This window comes from Balearica regulorum, chromosome 9, assembly GCF_011004875.1.
Source record: "Balearica regulorum gibbericeps isolate bBalReg1 chromosome 9, bBalReg1.pri, whole genome shotgun sequence".
Classification (NCBI taxonomy): domain Eukaryota; kingdom Metazoa; phylum Chordata; class Aves; order Gruiformes; family Gruidae; genus Balearica; species Balearica regulorum.
In genome coordinates, this window is record NC_046192.1 from 739,298 (window position 1) to 760,226 (window position 20,929).

At 49.0% G+C, this 20,929-nt stretch overlaps 1 protein-coding gene across 2 annotated transcripts; it reads right to left on the reverse strand.

Moving 5' to 3' along the window:
• Positions 1-555: 555 nt before the first annotated feature.
• On the reverse strand, positions 556-20,496 carry THAP4 (THAP domain containing 4). Of its 2 annotated transcripts, none has more exons than XM_075760661.1 (6): positions 20,322-20,493; positions 18,360-19,516; positions 8,770-8,929; positions 5,837-5,946; positions 4,464-4,567; positions 556-885 (listed from the first exon to the last, which is right to left on the reverse strand). In XM_075760661.1, the coding sequence occupies exons 1-6, from the start codon at positions 20,396-20,398 to the stop codon at positions 766-768; spliced, it is 1,728 nt and encodes a 575-aa protein (XP_075616776.1). In that variant the 5' UTR covers positions 20,399-20,493; the 3' UTR covers positions 556-765. The 2 variants fall into 2 exon arrangements, with proteins under 2 accessions (XP_075616776.1, XP_075616775.1); XM_075760660.1 differs by lacking the exon at positions 556-885 and adding an exon at positions 3,516-3,878 and having other exon boundaries at positions 20,322-20,496.
• Positions 20,497-20,929: the final 433 nt, after the last annotated feature.

The window sequence follows — 20,929 nt, forward strand, 5'->3', positions numbered from 1 at the left end:
ACCCTTGAAGAGGAGCTGAAGGACTGATACAACGCACGCCTTGCTGGCGCCCGTCCTCCAAGGGGAGCTGACAGACTGATAAAAAGGAACCGTCCTGCCCCAGAAGGGCCCAGAGCTGGGTGATCGCCAGAGGCCTCAAGTCAACAAAATCAGCGGTAACTAAAACATGGCTGGGGGAGTTCTCACCCCCCCCACCCAGTTAAAGGACTAGGCAAATTACCCCCCACACCCTCAAGGAGCATGCATGCTAATTTAAATATGTTTAACCAATAGCAGATGATGTGGTAATTACTAACCAATTAGCATAAATTTAGGGAGGTTTTTCTAATCCCGTAACAAGATAAATATGTTGTAGATTCTGTGTGTGGTGTGCTAGCTTTGTGGAATTACCACCTAGCACCCATCTCTGCGCAGACATGAAATGAATAAAATACCTCTGCTCTGTGTGTATATTGGTGTACCGCACACTGGGTAAACGATCCCGCTTTTCGGACAAGACTGCCAGAGCAGAGGGACACGCTGACCACTCTGCAATCATGCCCAAAGACACAGCCATAAAAATAAAAGCTTTTTATTTTTTTTTAATATACCATTACAGAAACATCTGAGTAACATTCTCAACAGGACGAGCAGCTCTGTGACCCTGGGGGCGAGCGCAGGCAGCCAGCTCCGGGGTCTGCCATGCTGTGCTCCCAAGCTGCCGCTGCTCTCGGTGCACGACGCCCCGCTCCTCGCCCTCGGCGGGGAGACCCAGCCCTCCCGGCGTCAGGGCGTCACCTTTTTGTAGGTAATGTGGAGGTGCTGAGTCATGGGCTGCGTAGTGGTTGCCATTGAGACAGTTTGTTCGAGTTTCCCATCGGAATTGAGCCTGAATTTTCTGGTAATCTGAAAAAAGGGGAAGAAAAGAAGTAACAAAATCAAGCGAACAGCATCCACAGGCTAAATTCCTTACCTGCGCTTTCTACCTTCCCTTTGCCATCCTTATATTTGCTGCCCACGCACCACAGATGGAAGGATATGCTCACTACAGCCACATGAGTAACCGAGAAGTTTTCTCTCCTAAGGAAGGCGGCCCTTTCCAAGACATCAGCTCCAGGACCACTACCCACGGAGCCACGCAGCGTCCCGGCACCGCTGCCGACATCGCCTCAGCAGACAGGCCAACATCCCTCCACCAGAAGAACGGCCGGCAGCTTGGAGACGTTCTGCGCTGGACGACATCCCCAAGGCAGCCTTCAAAACCACTCAGGCTCTCTGCAGGTCACCACAACGTGCCAGAGTAAGGCGTTGCTCACGCTACACAGGGAGATGGGAGCCTGCCGAGCCTCAGCTTGCACCCGCAGCCAGGTTCAGCCCTGGGGCAGGAGGGAAAAGCGCTGCCGTCCATCGAGAGGGCTTGACAGGCGACATCATTCCCCATCCCTCCACGCAGGCAGGCTGCCAGTCTGTCTGTGCTGCACCAGACCTCCAGAGGTGCAATTTGGGATTGCCCTCTGGAGCTGGAGCACTTAGGACCCATGCAAGCAGATGCCTGAACCCAGGCTTCGGCAGCTTCCAAACAGGAGGGAGCGGCTAAGCATCCAGCATTCAGCACAGGTTGTAGGGCTGCTCTTAGGTGTTGCGAAATAAAGGAGAAAAGGGGGCAACAGCAGAACAGGGTTATAGACAAACGATGTTTTGATTAGTATTTGCTGATCAGACTGGGCTTTCTTTATAATGCATGACAGTATTCCTCAAATACCCTAAGCAGGAAAAGACAAAAGGAATACAAGACACTTGTCTTTAACAAGAAATTGTCTCACAATGTGTGACTTTAGCTCAGGGCTCCTGAACAGCCCATTTTTTTCTGAACAGACCACTGCAGGTCAGACAACGAAGTCTGAATTCCTAAAGGAGGAAATGAAATGAACTAGGCAAAAAAGAGGAGGGGGATTTTCTCTTAAAAATGAACTTCAGTCAAGGGCTGGCTGATGATACCATGGGAGGTTCACGTACACCTGAGACGCACGGGGAGACTGCTACTTCCCACACCGGAGAGGAAACATGAAACGCTGGGAAAGGGCCGTGGGAAATTGCTGAATTGAAGGTAAGCGGCATCCACTGCTCCCCCTTGTCCGCAAATCCAGTCATTTCATCACAGAAGACAACCAGGTCAGCCAGGCGGTGTTTACCCGTGGTAAAACCATACTGACTGCCCAATCACCTTCTTCCTACATGCAGGAATTGCAGGGGCTGAAGTGAGGATGACCATAGCTGACCACTCTGTAGCTCTCCACATCAACCTTCAGGCGCTTTCTGAAGATGGGTGACCCAGGAGCCATGGGTGTCCAGTCATCGGGAAACTCCGCTGATCTCCATCCCCTTTCAAAGATAACACAGCAGCCTTGCAGGTGCATCAGGCAGTTCTCGGTACCCACATACTGCGAGGACAGTCCTGAAGTCTAAAACTACTTGAAAACATGCCTGTTCTCTGGACACTCACAGGGAACATGAGTAGGGTGTTTGGAAACAAACCCAGTCTAGGAGTTATCTGTGTGCACAGGGTGGGAGCTGAGAGCCCCTCGCTCCTCAGAGACGTAGGAAGAGTCTCAGTATGCTGCAGTTGTGCCTTACGTCCCGTCAGCGTCACCTCCAGCAGGGACAGACCCCCAGGGGCTGCTCCACTCTGTCCATGCGGGGAGCTCCCCGCACCTCAGCACAGCCACACAGCAGGCACCTAAAACACAGCCCTGGCCCAGGGAACGGCTCTTCCTGCCTGAATTACAGCCCAGCCGAACCACAGCCATCCCGAATCACTTTTTGGTGGGAACACAACTTCAAGTGAAGTTTTCTCAAAATGAGCAACTAAAGCAGCAGCACATGTGCCCTTCTCACAACACTTCTGGTCTCTTCATTTCCATGGGCAATTTACGCTGTTCTCAGGGAAGAAGAAAATGTGTTGGGAGCCGGTTACCTGCCATACCCTCTCCTTCCACATCCTCCTTCTCCAGGAAGGGCCTCCCAGATACTCGTTGTGACCAGTACCTGGGCCTGAACTGCCCTCAGGTGAGTGTGGACCTTCAGCTCAGGAGGTTCCCTCTTCCGCCTTCAGCCAAAGCCAGCCTTGGAGCCCTCAGCCAGTAAGACATTCACCAGCTTTCTGTTGCTTTCCCTCTCTCCTCCTGCCGGTCTATCTGCTCACATTTCAGGCACTCCGAGAGGACAGTCCGCTTTATTTAAATGTTTGTAATTAAGAGCTCTGCTGCCTTGCTGATATCCATAGTATTTAATGGCTTTATTTCTCCTGCTATAGAAAGGAGACCATACAGCTGCTCCTGGGAAAGGAGAAACCCACCAACTTAAAGCACACATCTGAAGGCAGGGGAGTTAGGACTGCCTTTCCGGAGTTAGGACATTGCTTGCGTAGGCACGTACAATTTTTGGCACGTCAGTGAATTCAGTGAGCACACTTATGACACTGGCTGCACAAACCTGTGCTCTCAGTTATGGTTTGGTTGGTTGGTTTTTGCTCTCAGGGTTGGTTTTATAGCACATAAAAACTAAGTTGCAAAATTAAGCCTTAAAGTCCAGAATAAGACAATACTGTATTTGCCCCAAAGTAGTGTTTTCTCTCCCAAGAGCCACACCTCACTTGTTACCCTTCAAAAACTGCAGTCAGTCACTTGGTTCACATGTTATCAGAGAAAACTAAACAGATGCAAGAACACGCCAGCACCCACTCTTTGTGACAGCTTGTTCGACCTTGCTGTCTGTCTCAGCTGCCAGTCAGCCAAGACAACTTCACACGTGTTTCCAGCGGTGACCTCAGCATGCCACACTAACTCCAGCAGTGCCATGGTGGCTGTACCCCATCCAGCTGTGTCAACAACAAACCACCGCTACACCAAAAAAAAAAGTCAAAACCCAAGAAGCAGGCAGCCAAGAGCGGAGCTGGCAGCAAAGGCCAGCCCTGCCGAGCGGCCACAGATGAGAAGAGAGCCCGTAGCAACTCGTGAATGCCCTGAAAAGCAAGCAAGATTTGCAATGACAAGGCAGAGCTCCAGTGAAAGGTGGGCGTTCCTAAAATATCCTGATGAGGCCCAATACTGGACATACCTTATGTGTGCACCCTCATGCTGTAATTAATCCAGAAGACCAGCGTTAAAAAGTAAGACTGCTGCCGTACAAGGGTATTTAGACAAGACTTTCCTATTCTTTTCCCTAAGGACCCACTACTGGCCACTGCTGGAGACAGGACTGAGTTGGCTGCTCTGATTCAGCGCATCAGTTCTTATCTTAATGATCCCTCTGGGTCCTGTAATGTACGAAATATCTTCTGAAAGCTGTTACGGAAAGGATAAGCCAGGGTGCCAAGCCGTATTTCCAAGAACTCCTGATGGCAATCTGCAATTAAAGCACGCTAACCAACCCATCCTCGTGACTAGACGCCTTCTGGGGCTAACGCTACTACGTGAACTGCTCACCTGCTCGACGTGGGGCTTCTTGGCAAAGGAGATCCTGGCTATGGAGTGAGAAGCTATAGACAGCTCTTGTCCATTCACCTCCCCTTCCTCCACCTCCACCAGTCCTAGTGAGAACCAAAGTCATATATATTATTAGGCTACAAAAGTTACTTAATGTCACAATTATCAGGCTACATAATAGACCATCACTTTCCCTGAAGAACGGTTTTATTTGACCTAGCACGTATCAACAACTGCAAATCCACTGCAAATCCATGTAACGCTGCTTAGAACAATCAAGCCAGCCAGACTTACTCATACCATGTGAGATGAGTATCACATTGCAACTGGCAGTTTTCTCTTAAGCACCTGCTCTGGGGTTTTAAATGCAAATTTAAGCATCAACAACTGGGTTTTAACACTTTCACTTATAATAATTTAGATGTGGTTCTCTTTCTTATTCAGTCCCTGTAAGGTGTGTAACAAGTACCAAGGCACTACATCCTGACAGCGGGAGATGATCCTAGTTTAGAAGCTGAGAAAGAAGACTGTGCTAAGATTACTCTCCAAGATTATTAAGGGAACGGTAGGAGAGAAGCTCCCCTGCTGTGGAGGCTCTTGGTAGTGCCACACACAGCCTGGGCAGGGAACCTGCTATACGGGTCACACCAAACGCTCCTGGATGGAGAGGGTTTAAAACCACCACAGCCCCACCTCGGCAGGGCCACAAACTCTGCCCCGCACCGCAGAATCAAGTATGAGAACGGTTTAGTGGGATGTTAAACCCGAGCCTGCTTAGAAGGAGCAGCTGGCCAAGTACAGCACTAGCACTAGGAGGACGACTCCAGACCCAGGAGCTCACGAACCACGGCACGCACCTCCGTATTTCTACCACAGGGTCCACTGTGGCCAGCTCAGGCGAGCAGTGGGAACAAAGCATCTTATTTGTACACATTCCCCCTGCCTCCCCACAAAAAAAAAAAAATTAGGATGCTACAAAGGCATCAGGAATGTCACTGGCCTCTTATCACCTGCCATCATTAAGGCTCAGACTGCAATTCTTGTTACAGAGGCAGGGGTTCTTTTGGTTTACAAAGCTACATCTGCGAAGACCAACACATCATTTGAGCAAAAGATACTCCTTGAGTCTCCTGCGTGAGCGGTATTTCGACTTGCGGTCCTTTCCTGTTACAGAAAGCTAGAAAGTCACACTGTCTGGGCACAGCCACGTAGCCAGTCCTAGAAACTCAGTGCTTTTGACACAAACTCATTAAATTAATTTGTTTTCACTGTGGGTTCAGCACCACTGTGGGCGATAATTTTCTGGAAAAGCGATGAAATGGCACAGCAGGGTAAGGAACAATTCTTTTCTTATCTTTTTCTCAGGTCTGTACCTGTGTTCTGGGCACTGATGAAGGCCACCTTATTAGTGTCGGGTTTGAGGCGGATGAATCCACATTCTCGATGCATGGGCTTCCTGGTGTCCGGATGGAAGGCGTTGAACCTGAGGCAAAAAATCCAAATACAAAAGCTGCTGTGTGTTGCACTGAAAATACAGTGTTTGGCCTGGTTTTGTCTGAGAGGAAACAGTATTTTATTTAACCACACGATTGCCTGCAGTATTACTTGAAGAGTAAAAAGACTGACAACGCTTCACGGCTTGGAGATGTAAATGTGTAAAAATACATTAACTTTACAGGCACAGCTATTTCTTAGAGCTAGAGTTACTTATTTAAGTTCAAGCTTCAGATTTTCCACAGCTCCTGGGTCTTTCTAAGAGCTAGCTCAGAAACTCCCTCAGAAAGTCAGACATTTCACAGATGCTGAAGCCATACTGTCTCAAATATTTCCTTTTCTCAAATAACTATCTGGAACTACAATATCATCTTTATTTAGCTTTTAAACCTAGCCAGTTGGGGTTTTTTTTGTGTATTACTTGCTGCAGGCAGTAACAGAGCAGACATTTCTCCCACCACCCCTTTTCAAAAAAAGTTCAGCTCAGGTTCTTACTTATTCTTCACGAGGCCTTAGAGTTTTATGTTTGGTCACCCATAATGTGGGTGATTATATGTATCACGCATGTTCACATATGACATTAGTGCTACAGCATTCCTGAGTCTACACAGGTAACTGAATTAAACAGCATCTTAAACACATACGGAGTATAATAAACACATAATATAGAGGACTATCCTATGGTGTTTGTTCTAGACTAAGCTCACTCTTTTCATGCTGTTTTTCATAGAATTTCCCACTCTGCATCTTTCTACACAAAAGGAGACAGATGCAACCTCGGAGCTGCTGCTGCTGCTGCATCTGCATCCAGAACTCCCTCATGCAACAGGAGTTTCTGCACTGCGCAACTGGGATGTGCCTGCTGGAAACGGCCGACACCAGTTCCCTTGGCCACTGTGACCTGTCCCGGGCCCGGGGATGTGCTGTATCGTCACCTGCCACCCCAACGGTGACAGGGCAAGTGTGCAAGAGCAGCCTGACCACGGGGCTTGTGCAGGCGCTGGCACGTGGCAAGCTGGAGCAGTTTTTTGTTAAAAAAAGCACTGAGAGCTGAAAAGTCCAAAGCATGCATTTCCTATCTGAAGTAAAATATAACGAATCACGCAGAGTCAGCATTTCCTAGAAGACCAGCAGCACATGGCACAAGAAACCCGTGGGCTTCAAAGAACTGGAGGCAAGGAAGGGGGAGCACAGCTAAGGCACCCAGTTAGGGAGGAGTCTGGGTGCCTCGCAGCTGCTTCTGGCTCCCCAACGTCCTCTGGGTACAAATACACAGATCACTCCTCCTGTTTGGCTTTCTCTATATAATGTCTCCTTTTAACCAGGTGGTTATAGGAAGAACCAGGAATGACTTCTATGGGCGGTGTAGGGCTACATCCCTGCTAAGGACCATCCTACATCTCAGCCCCTGTGCTCTGCGGTGAGGGAAGCCAGGTACCCTACAGAGTCATGCCTCATGCTGGGATTATCTAGAGTCAAAGGAGGAATTAACTTAAATCAGGCTTCTTTCAGCACTTGGAGTATTCAAGAGACATATAGACTGTCTTGTAACAGTCAAGCGGCACTGGTCGAGGAGCCAGGGAGGCACGGGGTCTCTGTCCCCCACACCTGCACCTATTTTCCTCACTCTTCCCAGAGCTCAGAGCTGTATACCTCCTTGGCACATAAAAAAAAAAAGGCTACTCAAATCAGCAACTGTTCAAAAGTTGGAGAGGGAGGCGTAGACACAGCATGACTGTCAGAGCTTTGTTTCTTTTGGAAACCAGACTAAAAATGTCACATGCTGAGCTGGCAGCTCTGTCGCAACGAAGAGCGCACACCAGGAACACACAGCATCTTTCACGGAGCGTTGGCAGCTTGTAATGCACCCCTCCCAAATGAGTATTGGAGCAGCACTGAACAGTTAGCTAGTATGTCACTTCTCTTCCTCCAGATTTCTTTGTTTTCTCTTAATTACTTCTAGCCAAAGCAGTTAAGCTATCTGCCTCCTATCTCATATAGTTTGCTAAACACTTTAATTTTTCTCGTATTTTCTTGGTGGTGAAGACTGAGGGCCACAGTTTAAAATGGACAAACTTGGCAGCCATGCCATAGCTCCTTCATTTATTGTATCTATAAGTGGGAGTTTCACAAAGCACAATGATAGCAGTTGTAATGCTGTTACCTGAAGATTCATTTCTAATTAGCTACCGCCAGCAAGAAGAATGGTGGGGTTTTTCCTGGCCGTGAGGACAGTACATTTTTTGGCTAACACACACCCAGTGCACATCACGTTGAAGTGGAAGGATCACTGGTCATTCAAAGGCAGGTATGGAATTTGGACAAACAATAGTGATGTCCATGCTGGGGCCGTTCTTGGTACCCTAAGTTACTCTCACTATTCTAAGTCACAGTCACATTCGCAGCACCCTGAGTTTCTTCTCACTATGAAACCCTGGCGTGTCACAAGGACTGTGCACTGCACCACGGCCGCAGTCCTGATCCTGTACAAGTATGCTTCTGCACGAGTTCACAGGTGTGAACTCACTTTTGAAAAGCTCTGCGGGAGTGCACTGTACTCTTGGGCTAGTGACTCTTCAGTGATTGCAGGTGTGCAGCTCTGGGTATGTTGCAAGAACGTGCCAATTAATCACAAGTTTTAAAGGAAAATGTAAGTCAGACCATGCAGTCACATATCATTACATCATCTCATTTGGTAGGTGAAAACTTGTTTACTTTGCCACTGGAAAAGAAACACAACCAACAAATCTCACCGGAGCTGTGCCTGCTCCATCCAAAAGCTGCTGCCAACACAGATCAACCCCTGACTTACGAGAAGTTGAGCATGGGCTGTCCCACATGAGAGATGTGCACTTCCTCCAGGTACTGGAAGGGCTTCATTGTGGGGAAGGTGCCGTCTCCGGGTGGATCCGAGAGCCAGGTGCCCAGCATCCAGGACAGGGGCTCCATCACTGGATTCAGCTGGGGAGTCTCTGTGGAGGAAGAAGAAAGAACAAAGAAAGAAAATTCAGGGATCTGTGCTCTGCAGCTTGCTGTGAGCTGCTTACAGCTGGGTGGAGGTGAACACACAACACCTCAGAAATGGTCCAACGCAGCAGTAACGCTTTTCTCTAGAGGAGTGACAGCTCCAAGGTGCAAGGGGAGACAGGGAACAACAAACAGTCACAGGAAATAGTTCTGTTCTCAAACCTGCTCTTGGCCTTACGCTCTTCCAGGCAGCCTGTTTCTGACTCCTCTCTGTAGCTTGAGAAAGCCCCCTCCCATCTACACACAAGGAAGGAGAAGACTGAAGTCTCAGCATTAAAAATTATCACTAAATCCTAATCAAATCTCCAACGCTCTGACTTGATTTTTCTCAAGAAGTGAGTATATACCCTTCCCATTTGTTGCAAAGACCAAGGAAATGAGTCCTCACTTCAGAGGAAAAAGAAAATCAGGCTGCATGCATATTCAAGATCAAAGTTTGGCTGCAATTTTTTTTGAAGAGGTTAACAATGACCTGCACTGGTAAAAAGAGGCAGGGGTCATTCAGTTCTGCTTAGGCTCTGGACTAAGGCTAAGTGAAACAGTTTACAAGGACCAGGGTGCCTGCAAAGTTAAAGCGTCAATAGAAGAGAAAGCTGTCTCCGTCATTGCATTTATGAAAAAGCAACCAAGGTCTACAAAGTTAAAACTTCTTTAACAGGTCATTTTAGAAGAGCTTTGATAAACACCACTTTTGCACTTTTGCATTTTGTTCGGATTTCAGAGGGTGTGACCTGAAAAAAATAAAACAGATCAGAGAAATGGAGCCAGGCAATTTAAAGCCATGTGAACAGCAAAGCAGATCCATTCCTGAGGTGGAAGCAGGGAAAGCGATATGGCACCCACATGATCTCAGGAAAGGCCAACGCCAACAGAAACGAGGTGCCCACTACTCTAGGTGAGCTAGGTTATGCAGACAGGTATGGCTGAGGTATTCCTAAAGCAAGTCCTTCTCCCACTCACGCCATAAATGATTTTTACTGGCAGGGTGGGAACTGAAGGGGGTTGTTTTCCACACATAGTGATATCGCCTAATACAAGAACAAGCTACCGGTCCGGCTGGTCTGAAAGCTCAGCTGCAGAGAGAAATTATGACCTAAAAAGGTGATGCTGTGGGTAAAATTTGCTTGATCAGTCTGAGTTTCACTGCGCTCAGTCCCAAACATCAGGCTAAAAAGACTGAGCGAGGAGGAAGGGAGAGTCCGCCCCTGGAACACCAAAGGAGGAGGAACAGAAACTTTCCCGAGCACAAGAGAACTACCGCTTTTGTTACTTGTTCTCCCATGGACAGCAGGTTATAGGAAGCCAGCTGGCATGTCAGCAAGATGCTGCTAATTACTCTTTTTTGTCCTGAAGTATTTTGCAAGTGACACAACATGAGAAAACAGAGGGAGCTCACTATGAAACAGGTGGTAAAATTCTACGGCATCGGAGCAAACCTTTGCAAAGACCGTCCCGCCAGCCTGTGCGTTCCCCAGCAGCTTACCAAGGTGTTATGAAGGGGTTCCTACAATCTGTACAGCAGCCTTGGTGTCCCAGACTGTATTCCATTGTACTCACCTTCCACCAGTACCGTGAGCATCCACAGCAGCAGCAGCACAGTATTTTCTGGCACAGCAAGGATCTTAACACAGTGACAACCGATAACAAAAGTCCAGAATTATTGCCACAAGAAACCCCACACTTCTAGACTGCTCCTTAGGAACCAGTTTCTCCTTTCATCTTGAGAGCAGGCAGTTTTGTGAGTAAGAAGAGTATCACTACCCCGTCCAACTGGTATTTGCCTTTTGCTTGCTGCTGCATAGACTGCATTTCTTTCCAAGTTTTTTTGCGGGCTCAAACTCCCACCGTGGAAGGGAAGAGCAAAGCACGTTGGAAAGGCTAGAACAGACTGCAGCCTGGGCTGCTGCTGCCCTCTCCTGGGGCAGGAGGCAGCAAAGCCTGGGAGCAGGATGCTTTCTGTCACCAGAGCGCTCTGTAATAAGGCACTTCATTTTCTTCTGCTTACCAACCCTGCGGCATCTCAGGAAAAAGCACCAAAATGTCAGATGAAAGAAATGAAAGTCGTTTCCACTCTTTAGACTTGGTCATAAACCAAGAGAAGCCAACGGATTGTTTCCAGCACCCACAACCCGACCCCACTGCCTTGCTGTGGCGGGAGGTGCTCGACCAGGCAAGCTAGTCTCACTTCCAAAGAGCTGGACTTCCAGCCAGCTGAAAAGGGAAGATGTAACCGCACATCCTGACCTCTACGGCATCTGGCAAACAACAAGGCCAAGTGACCATGATTACTTTTCCAAGCTACCTGATGGCAGCCAAGCCAATGTGAATTTTTTAGTTCTTAAGTTGCTTGGAAAAGCCAAAAGCAAGGGAAGTGCTGGTGGGAATAAGGACCGGAGACTCGGTGAAGTGCAGAAGAGCACACACACACTCTGATCGCACCCTGTGCGATGCTGCTTCTTACCTTCAGTGTTGGTCTCCGAGTAGTGGACTAAGTCCTTTTTTCTCCCTGGCAGAGGGCTGAGCTGAGAGAGCGTAAAAGCAAGAGTGGGGAGACAGACAGGAGAGGCTGATCGAGTCCATCAGAAAGAAAAGGTGATTTTAAGAGAAATTTGCTTCTTATGTCATGACTGGGGTAAGTGCAAGACTATTGTAGCAGCAAAAAGTAGAGTTTAAAGAGGAAGACATCTTTGCTTTGTTTTAAACAACAGGTTTATAGATGCAATTGCTGTCAAGAGGAATTTCACTGAAGACTGAGCACGTACTTCCCTTTTTAAAGAACTAAACTCATGGCACATCGCCTTTACAAACAACCTGCTACTATGGCTTAACAAGTAAGTGTGTGACAACGTCAAGAATATGAACCACATCTGAGAATTTGCAATGCAAGAGACACTGGCCACCCTTCTGCACGTTTAAAGCTTCAGACTATGTCCTCTGAATGCTGGTTCTCTGTACTGGGTCTGGCTGCGATGGAGTTAATTTTCCCCACAGCAGCCCTCGCAGTGCTGTGTGCTGGTAGCAGCAAGGTGTTGATAACACACCCGTGTTTTGGCTACTACCGAGCAGTGCCGGCGCACACCAAGGCTGTCTCTCCAACATTTCTCCTCCCCTCAGCAGCAGGCTGGGGGTGGGCAAGGTCTTGGGAGGGGACACAACCAGGACAGCTGACCCAAACTGACCCAAGGGATATACCATACCACATGGTGTCTGCTCAGCAATAAGACACTGAGAGACAGGGGGAGAAACTGGGGGGCATTCATTTTTCGTAATGTTTCTCTTCCAGACCAACCACTACACATACTGAAGCCCTGCTTCTCGGGAAGTGGCCAGACATCGCCTGCTGATGGGGAGTAGAGAATAATCTTTTGCTTTTGCATTGCTTCCACGCACAGCCTTTTGCTGTATTAAACTGCCTTTATCTTGACCCACGAGTTTGGGGTTGGGTTTTTTTCCCATCTTGTTTCTCTCCCCTTCCTGCCCTGCTGAGGAGGGGAGCGATAGAGCGGCTCGGTGGACACCTGGTATCCAGCCAAGGTCAACCCACCACATTATCTTGCATCCACATGCAGAGCTTCCCTTTTATCTAATACCAGGGAAGCTCACACCACAGCCTTTTTCTTAACAAAGACATTTGCAGAGTTGCTTTCCCCTACCAGGTGATACAGTTTCTTGAAGCCTTTAGGGACCCAGCATCTTCCAAGACCTCTGCTCCTCTACAAAATCCGACAGAAATCAGCCACGACGCTCACGAGTTGCAACAGCTTGGGAGACAAAAACTACAGGCACATAAAGCAACCTGGTCACCTAGAACTCTTTTCTTCAGGAAGCCGCTCGGGCCAAAACTGCCGCACCCTGGTCCCTGGGCACACGAGTCAGCTCTGTTTCACCGTCTGACCCCACTTCACCCCTCCGAACTCATGGATGGGCTGTTTCCACATCTTTCCTATTCACGAAGGGTTTAGAAGTCAAATCCCTCCCTGCCCTGTAACAAAGTCAGACTGTAACCGGCTGACCACACTTTGCAACGGAGGACCACAGGCTCTCCCCGCCATGAGACGAACCAGACAAAGCGGCTGGACAACCCCCTGGGGCCGTGTCTATGCAGGCTTCAGCCAGCCTGGCTCTCAAGTGGGATCCCTGGCACAGAAAGCTACGCTGGCACAAATTCCTACGCAGCTTTATCAGCAAAACTGCGGCATGAGCAGCCAGCTGGCTGCTAACAAGGCAGCTAACCTATTTCCCCTAAGTTGGGGAAGACTCGCTGCAGGAAACTTAAGCAAAAAAACCCCAAAAACCCACCACCAACAAAACCAAAAACCCAAACAAAAACCAAACCAACTCACACAGCACCTTCTCAGTCTTCAAAGTGTAGGGTCTACAGCAACAGCTGGGCAAGCTCCTGCAGACCTTTCTTCAGCCAAGTCACTTACTGGATTTAAATCATCAGCATCAAGGTTCTGGTAATTAAGGAGCTGCCTCGTTCAGCATGTTTTTTCCATATTTAAGTACAGAAGATGGTTTGTACTCTGCTGCCCTTCCCCAAGTGTCGTCCCCCTTTACACACTTTGCTGATGCTCTCCCCAGTAAAGCATTCCTAGCGCTGACATGCTTTAGCTCCGCGTCTGCTCTAAAAGCTGGGAATGTGGTTATATTCACAAATTTTCATCTTACGGCCCCATCTTAGTAATTAATTTTATGACCAAGCACCAGTGTGTTATTGCCCGTTTCTAACCTCTGTGGTAAAATGCTCCAGTCCCTGTAGTCACTGTCAGAGCTCTCCTGCACTACAAAGTATCAGGAAAACATTGTTAAAATGATAAGCTATTATAAGAAAATCAAACATCCTACCTGAGCTTACCTCAATGTTTTACTTTCTCCTGGGTTTTCTAGCTGCAAGCTGTTTTTTTGTTGCGAGTCATTGCCGACTCACTGCAGAAATTAAATGCTTAATGCACAAGATGTATAGGCTATTAGGACAATAAACTAGAAAAACCAAGACCATTACACTGGAGGAAAAAAAAAAAAAGGCAAGAGCAGAGCAAAAAGACTTGTTTCCCCCATTCCAACCACCTTTCTCTCCGAGGGGGTGGTGAAAGAGCCATCTCCCTGATCAACCAAGTCCCAGACTTGCTCCATGTCAGGTTGGTGCCTGCACTCTGGTTGCTCCCATGCGGACATGAGGCAGCTTACCTCCCTTCCAGCGCTGCAGGGCGGCACGTGCTCGGGCCACAGGTGCTGTGAAGTCTCACCTAACTTCTCGTGATGCCTTCTGCCACAGATTCAGCCCCACTCGTAACCTATGCCCACATATTCCTACCCCTTATCTCACTCTCAGCTTTATAGCTGCCTTGTCCTTTGTAACTCTCCCTCACTTTATTGACCACCTTCTACCCTGGCCGCTCCCATGCCAGACAAGGCAGAAAAAAGAAAAAAAAAAATCACAAAAAGCACCTGCCATCTCAGAATAAAAGCATTTTTCTTCCAAAAATCTAGCTCCAAGTTAACGTGCACCTGCCAGGTCAGCAGCGCCTGCCCTGGTAGAGGCAATTTTTCTGACAGCACATCTCTGCGATCCATTATAAGTGTTTCATTTTCAAGCTAAACTGGACAGGGACCTGTTGCTGTTCAAGTGCTGCTCAGATGAAAGCAAGCCTCTCGCATCCTCACACAGCCCTGCTTCTCTTCTCACTGCCACTGAAGAACATGACTTTGCTGTTTGTTTTCTGCAACACAAATGAAAACCTGTTGCCACCGAGGTGGGAAACACCACCTCAGGCCCCACAGACCAGGCATCCACCTCGACACAAACCCAGATGATTTAATGTTCGAGTCCTTCTGCTTGTCCCCAGAGTTCACCAACTATGCTTCATTTGCATTTAATAAGTATTATAAATGACTTCAGTTCCACACTGGCTTCATACAAATATTTAAAGACTAATCTAAGCTGGAAGGAAATATGATTTCCTACAGATTCCTACCAAAATTCTCACCATTTTTCACGTGGACTCATTTTGCAAACTCTCCTGCCTTTAATATGACCTTCACAAAAGCAGACATGCAGTGTGGAAGAGGCTCCACATATGCTCAAACAGCTGAACCCTAACAGCTTCACCTCTCCGAGAAGTACAGGCGCCTCAATCCCGTTGAATCATACCTGAGTTTGCTCCACTGCCAGCCATAGTTTGCAGAGTTATTTTTCTATTGCTTGGTCTGGCTCTCTAACCACCTTTGCTCACCAGAAAATGTTTTGCGCAGGGTTGAGAAGATGGCTATAAGGGAAGTGATCTCATGATGAGGTAAGACAGTTATCCCGGTGCCTGCTGGGAGATGTAGTTTTACGAAAGGACCAAACTTGAGCACATTAAGAGGACGGGATCTGTGAAAGGAGCATCTCGGATCTCCTGTCTGCGCTAGCATGGGGGGAGTGTGATGCAGCAGAGCTGCGAAACCTTCAAGCAGAACAAGATGGTCAGATAGTACTTGTCTATCAGAGGACAGCGCTGTTAGAACAGTCTCCCCTTCCCCAGGGCACCGGATCCCTATTTGCTCGCTGGCTCTCCCTAATTTCTCCCAGTGCATCCTGTTGTTCTCCAGAAGACGGATCTAACCTCATTCTGCCTGGTGCACTGCACCTAACCGCACCCCAATGCTGGAAATATTCCTCAACCTTTGGTCCATGGACCTCAGAAGTGGCCCGTGAAACAGAAGGAAACAGTTTCCTACCAAACAAGCAAGCAAATTCAAAGTTTAGATGGAGAGGGTCACTGTGGCAGCTGTGCAGAAACAGCCCAGGGCTTCTCCTAAAACCAGTTAGTCGATCCCTCTGTTAAGACAGGTTGGGAAACACCACTTAAGCGCATCGCAACAGTTCGAGCACATTGTGAGCCAAACTCACCCAGCCTGAGTCACCGATCCTCAAGCGTGGCTGGCAGGGACTGCGTGCGCAGCAGTTTGCAGAAATCTGCTCTTTCCAGCTGGCTGCAGTTTGGGTACAGCCAGTGGAAATTTGAGGAAAATACCAGTTGAGAACCAGTACAAAAACGATGATCTGCTGAATGGGTGCGGGCCTAAAGCTCATTTTTCTGCTCCACTTTGTGGAAGCGGCTGAACGTCAGGCAGCAGCAAAGCGAGGTCCCCCAGCGCGTGGAGTGGGGATGCAGACACGTAACAACCTGCACGGTCAGTCCAGTCGGTTCCTTCACTTACACTCCCCATCCCCAAGGCGCTGCCTTTAGAAGAAAAAAAAATACGCAGGCTCAGGTTCACAGCTAATAACATCCCCTCAACTACGCATCAGATGATTAGGGACAACTGAAATGTAGCTACTAACAAAGACTGTAATTATTATTAACCTAATACGTTACCCAACTGTATTTTTACGAACACCAAAAAGCCTTTCTTCAATTCAGCATTGTATTACAGTAAAACTTAGTGTCTAGGCATAAACCAGAGTCTGCGCTTATCAGTTATTTTGACTGCCGCAACCTACTGCTATGAGCACACAAAAAGCAATGCAAGGCAGAACACCAAGATTAAGCCAAAAAAAGAAAAGAAAAAAAACCCAGAAGCTAATCAGCCACCAGCAAACCCTTTAAAAAAAGTCACCCGCCAAAGGCTTCCGTAAGAACTGCGCATCGCACCAAGCTACAATCGCTGAAATGGTTCGTTTTCACATAGTGATCTCCGGTTTTGTTGATAAGAGATGGCAAAACAGGTAACAAGTTGGTCAATTCATTTAAAATAATGACATTTTACCTTAGAAAACAGAATGTGTAATTCTTATGTTCTTATAAAAGATATTCTTAATATATAATTCTCATGTTCTCAAAGATATACGTATAAGAACATCCATGTTAGGAAAGAAAAGAAAAATCATAGTGCTTACTAGAATAAAGAAAAACGTCCTTCAGGACACTCTTTTTGCAAATAGTATCTCATTGAAGGTATTCCAACAAAGCTAGACACCTTTTTTTCACATATATATACGTGAATGACAATTATGGAACCCTAAAATTGTATTTAGTTATTTTCTTTAGCTTGATACCAAAACAATACAAAAATACAGACCAGAAGGTACAAATAAGACAATGTTGATTTCCCATGGGGCAGGAAAAAAAAAAAAAATAAAATCTTTCCCCGCTTCTGCCCAAATCAAAGCGTGAGTTTTCCCATACTTTGGAAAATTAAAAACACGTGGGAAAAGTAGCTTTGGGTATAGACTTTCAAGAATTTTGTCAGGGTTTATTTTCTTGCACTTGAGCGAGGAAGTAGGCCATGCTGCAATAGTCTGCAGAACGTGCCTGCCTATGCCAGCATCACGTTTCTGACCGTGTCTAAGACTACGTGGCTTTAGAAGAAGCCGTGAGGTTTCTTCTCCTAAAGAAGAGGAGACGTGAGAATTACCGTGAGGGGATACCTAACCATCCATAGGCGGCTGCTTCTTCAAGATAGCCCCAAGTCACGCATCCTTCACAAGGCAACCCTACATCTCAGCAGCCACACAACCATCATTAGCTGCTCCTAAACTCTTCCCCCAAATTATATCTTGCAACTAGAGTCACTGTGCAAAAGTTTTATCAGCTGTATATTAAAGCACTCGCTTTCTTGCAAGAGGTTATGGCCCCATTCGACTTCTCCACAACAACATTTTTACATGACCTCGTCCCTCGCTGAGTTCCCCCTACGTTTTCAGGTATCTCGATGTGTTTTTTTAATTGATATACAAGTCATTCTCTATCTCTTCCCACTTTATTATCTGTTTCCTGACTTCTGCCTTCTGAGGGAGGAAATGATCAAATCCAACACGCATTCGTCACAAAAAGTGACCTTGCTGTGTATTGTAACATCGTCATATTTGGTACCTACCACCTCACTTAGATTTCATATATCCTGAGTACAATATACAAAATCTATGATCAGAAGTACTTACATCACTGGAGAAGAATACAACAGCTTTCCAGATACCTGCTGCCCATGACAGCTCATTAATACACCAAAAAATTCACAGGCACACTGCAAAGGAAGGCAAATCATACCAGGTGCTATTGAGTCACAAACAAGGTAAAAAAACCCACAAGAAGAAGAAAAAAAAATTCCTCAAGAGAGTCAGCTGCAACACCACGACCTAACTTGCCATTCCACACCAGGAATCACCTTGGAAACTTTTGGGATATACGAAATAGCTCACGTGCCCAAAAACCTAACTCTTTCACCTCCATCTGTTAGTCTAACGCAAGCTGCTACACCTCCTTCCAAAACCGTACCTTTCTCGTGCCTTTTACCCATCGCATCTTTACGATCTCTAAATTAAACAGCCTCTTATTGCTAAGAAAACGGTGGATTCTGCCTCTACGCAAAGCCGCTGGGGATACTGACCACAGTCCTGGGATAGCAGGCTGTTCAAGTAAGGGAAACTGATCCTCTTCAGCTCATCTAGCTTCTCCTTCAGCTTCCTGACTTGACTGTCAGAGCGACTGATCCTCTGCCTCAAAAGTTTCAACTCTCCGTTCTTCTTTTCTACCTGCTCACGCAAGCAGCACACCTGACTTTTGCTCTGCCTGGAGGAGAAACAGTACGAGTGGAGGGAGTCGATGAGCTTGCAAGCTCCCGAGGCTGACATGATGACCTCGTTGATTGACATGGGGTTGGCATCCGTGTCACCCTTCCGCCCCACCACAGCCTCAGCGGCAGGCTGAGGGGTAAGGTCTGCCGGGGACGCCGACAAACCCTGGGAAGGTTTCTGAGGGGTGGCGGTGAGGGATGAAGTAGGGGAACCTTCCGCTACTGCCTTCTCGTGTCCCATCAGATGGCTGCTGCAGCTTGGTTCCACGTCTCTCTTTGGCCTTTTCCTTTCTAGCTGCTCTTTCGGGAAAGATGGCCTCTCTCTGGCATGCTTAGAGGAAAAGCTGTAAGAATGGAGGGAGCCGATGAACTTGCAAGCACCAGAGGCAGGAGGCGTGAAGTCGTCGACCGACACACCGCTTCTGTCTGCTACCCAGCTCCCTGTCCAGGTGGCTTTCGGACAGTCCTCCACAGAAGATCTCTCAGGCTTTTTCTGAGGTCCAGGCTTTGCAACCAAATTATCACTCAACATCCTTCTCCGAGGGCCGTCCAGCTGGCTGGGGCGGTTCTCTTCCTCCTCGGACATTGATCCGATTTCCGCTTGCAAAGTTGCCTCCTCCATCTCTTTCGTCCCTTGCATCACCATGAAGTCCTGGCCAGAAGACGAGGTCCTCTGAACTACCTCACAGCCTCCTTCCCTTGGGTCTTCTCCATCCCGCAGCGGCACCTGGCTGGCTATTTTTCTTCTGCTTCTGACATAATCCAGGTTGTCGTGTTTTTTCTCTGCAAGCTGGAAGATGGTAGGGACAGCAGTGGGCTTCAGCAACCGGTGCTGGTCTTCCAGCCGCTTCGAAAAACTGTCTTTGGTGAAATGCTCGCTGCAGAGAAACGAATACTTGGTGGGAGTCCAGTTGTCTCTCTGAACAGCTTTTAGCCACTGAATCAGACGCTTTGAATCCTTCAGAGGGAATCTAAAAACCAAGCAGACAAAAACCATGAAAAAATAAGTCGCATTTTTAAAATCAGAAGGGTTTAGGAAAGTCTCGTGAAAGCTGTATTTTAACAGGTTATGCTCGTTTGAAGGTTGTTTCACTTTGGGCCGAAACACCCGATATTCGTTCCCTCCCTTAACAGCTGCACTTCACGAACAGCGCAGGACTAAAAAGCATCGTTTCCCTTTCCATCAGCCGCCCACCCATGGCTCGGCCGCTCACCTACCCCATGACAAACGCAGCAGCCCGTCCGCAAAGAACGAGGGTGCCGCGAACACCGAGACACCCCGGCTCGGCCAGCGTGCCGTCCACCTCCGTAACCCTGTCGATGCTTACGCCGGGTACATTTAATAAGGCGTCAAAACGCCCGGGCTGAAAATAATTTAAAAAAAAAAAAAAAAAAAAGACGCCGAGTAGTTGAACGAGGCGCCTGAGACGAGGACCGTCCCTGGGGCAGCATCCCCGGCGAGGCCGGGGTGCGGGCAGAGGCGGGGGGACAGGCCGAGGCGGGGGGGACAGGCCTCGGGGTGAGCCCGGGGCCCGGGGTCTCCCCGCTGCCAAGCCGCTTTCTGGAGCCCAAAGCCGGTCCCCGGTGCTGAGGGAAACAAAGGGCGGCCGGTGCCGCTCGGGGCCCGGAGGTGCCGGGGAGGAACGGGCGGGCACACGGCGGGGGAAGCGCCGCGGGGATCGGCAGCCGCCCCCAGCCCGGCGGCCAGGCCGGAGCGGAGCCGGGGGATTGAGGGAGGGCCGGCGGGGCTGAAGCGGGCCAGTCGGCCGCCCTTACCTGTGGAAGGAGACGGCGCCCCGGTGCGCCTTCCCCTGCCGGTTGGAGCAGTTGGCGGCGGCGCAGCAGATCACCATCTCCGGCCGCCGCCGCCGCCGCCGGCCGGGCCCGCCCCGGCCCCCGCCCGCCGGCCCGGGCCGCCGCCAGCCGTACGGCAAGATGGCGGAAACAGGTCACCCCGGCCGCCCCTCCGCCGCTGGGGAAGGGGTTTCTGTACGGCACTGCCGTCAACCAAGATGGCGGCCGCCACACGGCCGCCGCCATTTTGGCCGAGGCGCCGCCGTACAGCGCCGATGCTGCGGGGCGGGTGGGGAAGGGGTGGTGGTGGGGGGGTCGCTCCCGGCACCGCTCGCTTGCCTCCTCGGCGCTGCAGGGTATCCGCCTCCCGACGAGCCGCTCGGTCCGCGGCGGCTGAGCCGTCAAAGGCGTCTCCGAGAGAGGTGGGCGTTGGGGGGGGGGGTGGTGGGGGGTGTCCCTCTCACGGGAAAAGAGAGGGGCGGGGCTCGGCCGGCTCCGTACAACACGATGGTCGCGCCCGTACGTCAGAACTTCCCCAGGCATACGCGTCATGGACCGCTCACGCCGGCGTCGTGCGGAACGAGCCGAGC

What these genes read in the sequence shown, in the direction of transcription:
- THAP4 (XM_075760660.1), bottom strand. Translation starts at nt 20,398, where the DNA reads ATGGTGATCTGCTGCGCCGCCGCCAACTGCTCCAACCGGCAGGGGAAG. An exon ending in CAGCCCATGCTCAACTTCTC is followed by an intron (nt 5,947 to 8,769) that starts GTAAGTCAGGGG and finishes TTTTTGCCTCAG; the next exon opens with GTTCAACGCCTTCCATCCGG. An exon ending in CATCAGTGCCCAGAACACAG is followed by an intron (nt 4,568 to 5,836) that starts GTACAGACCTGA and finishes GGTTCTCACTAG; the next exon opens with GACTGGTGGAGGTGGAGGAA.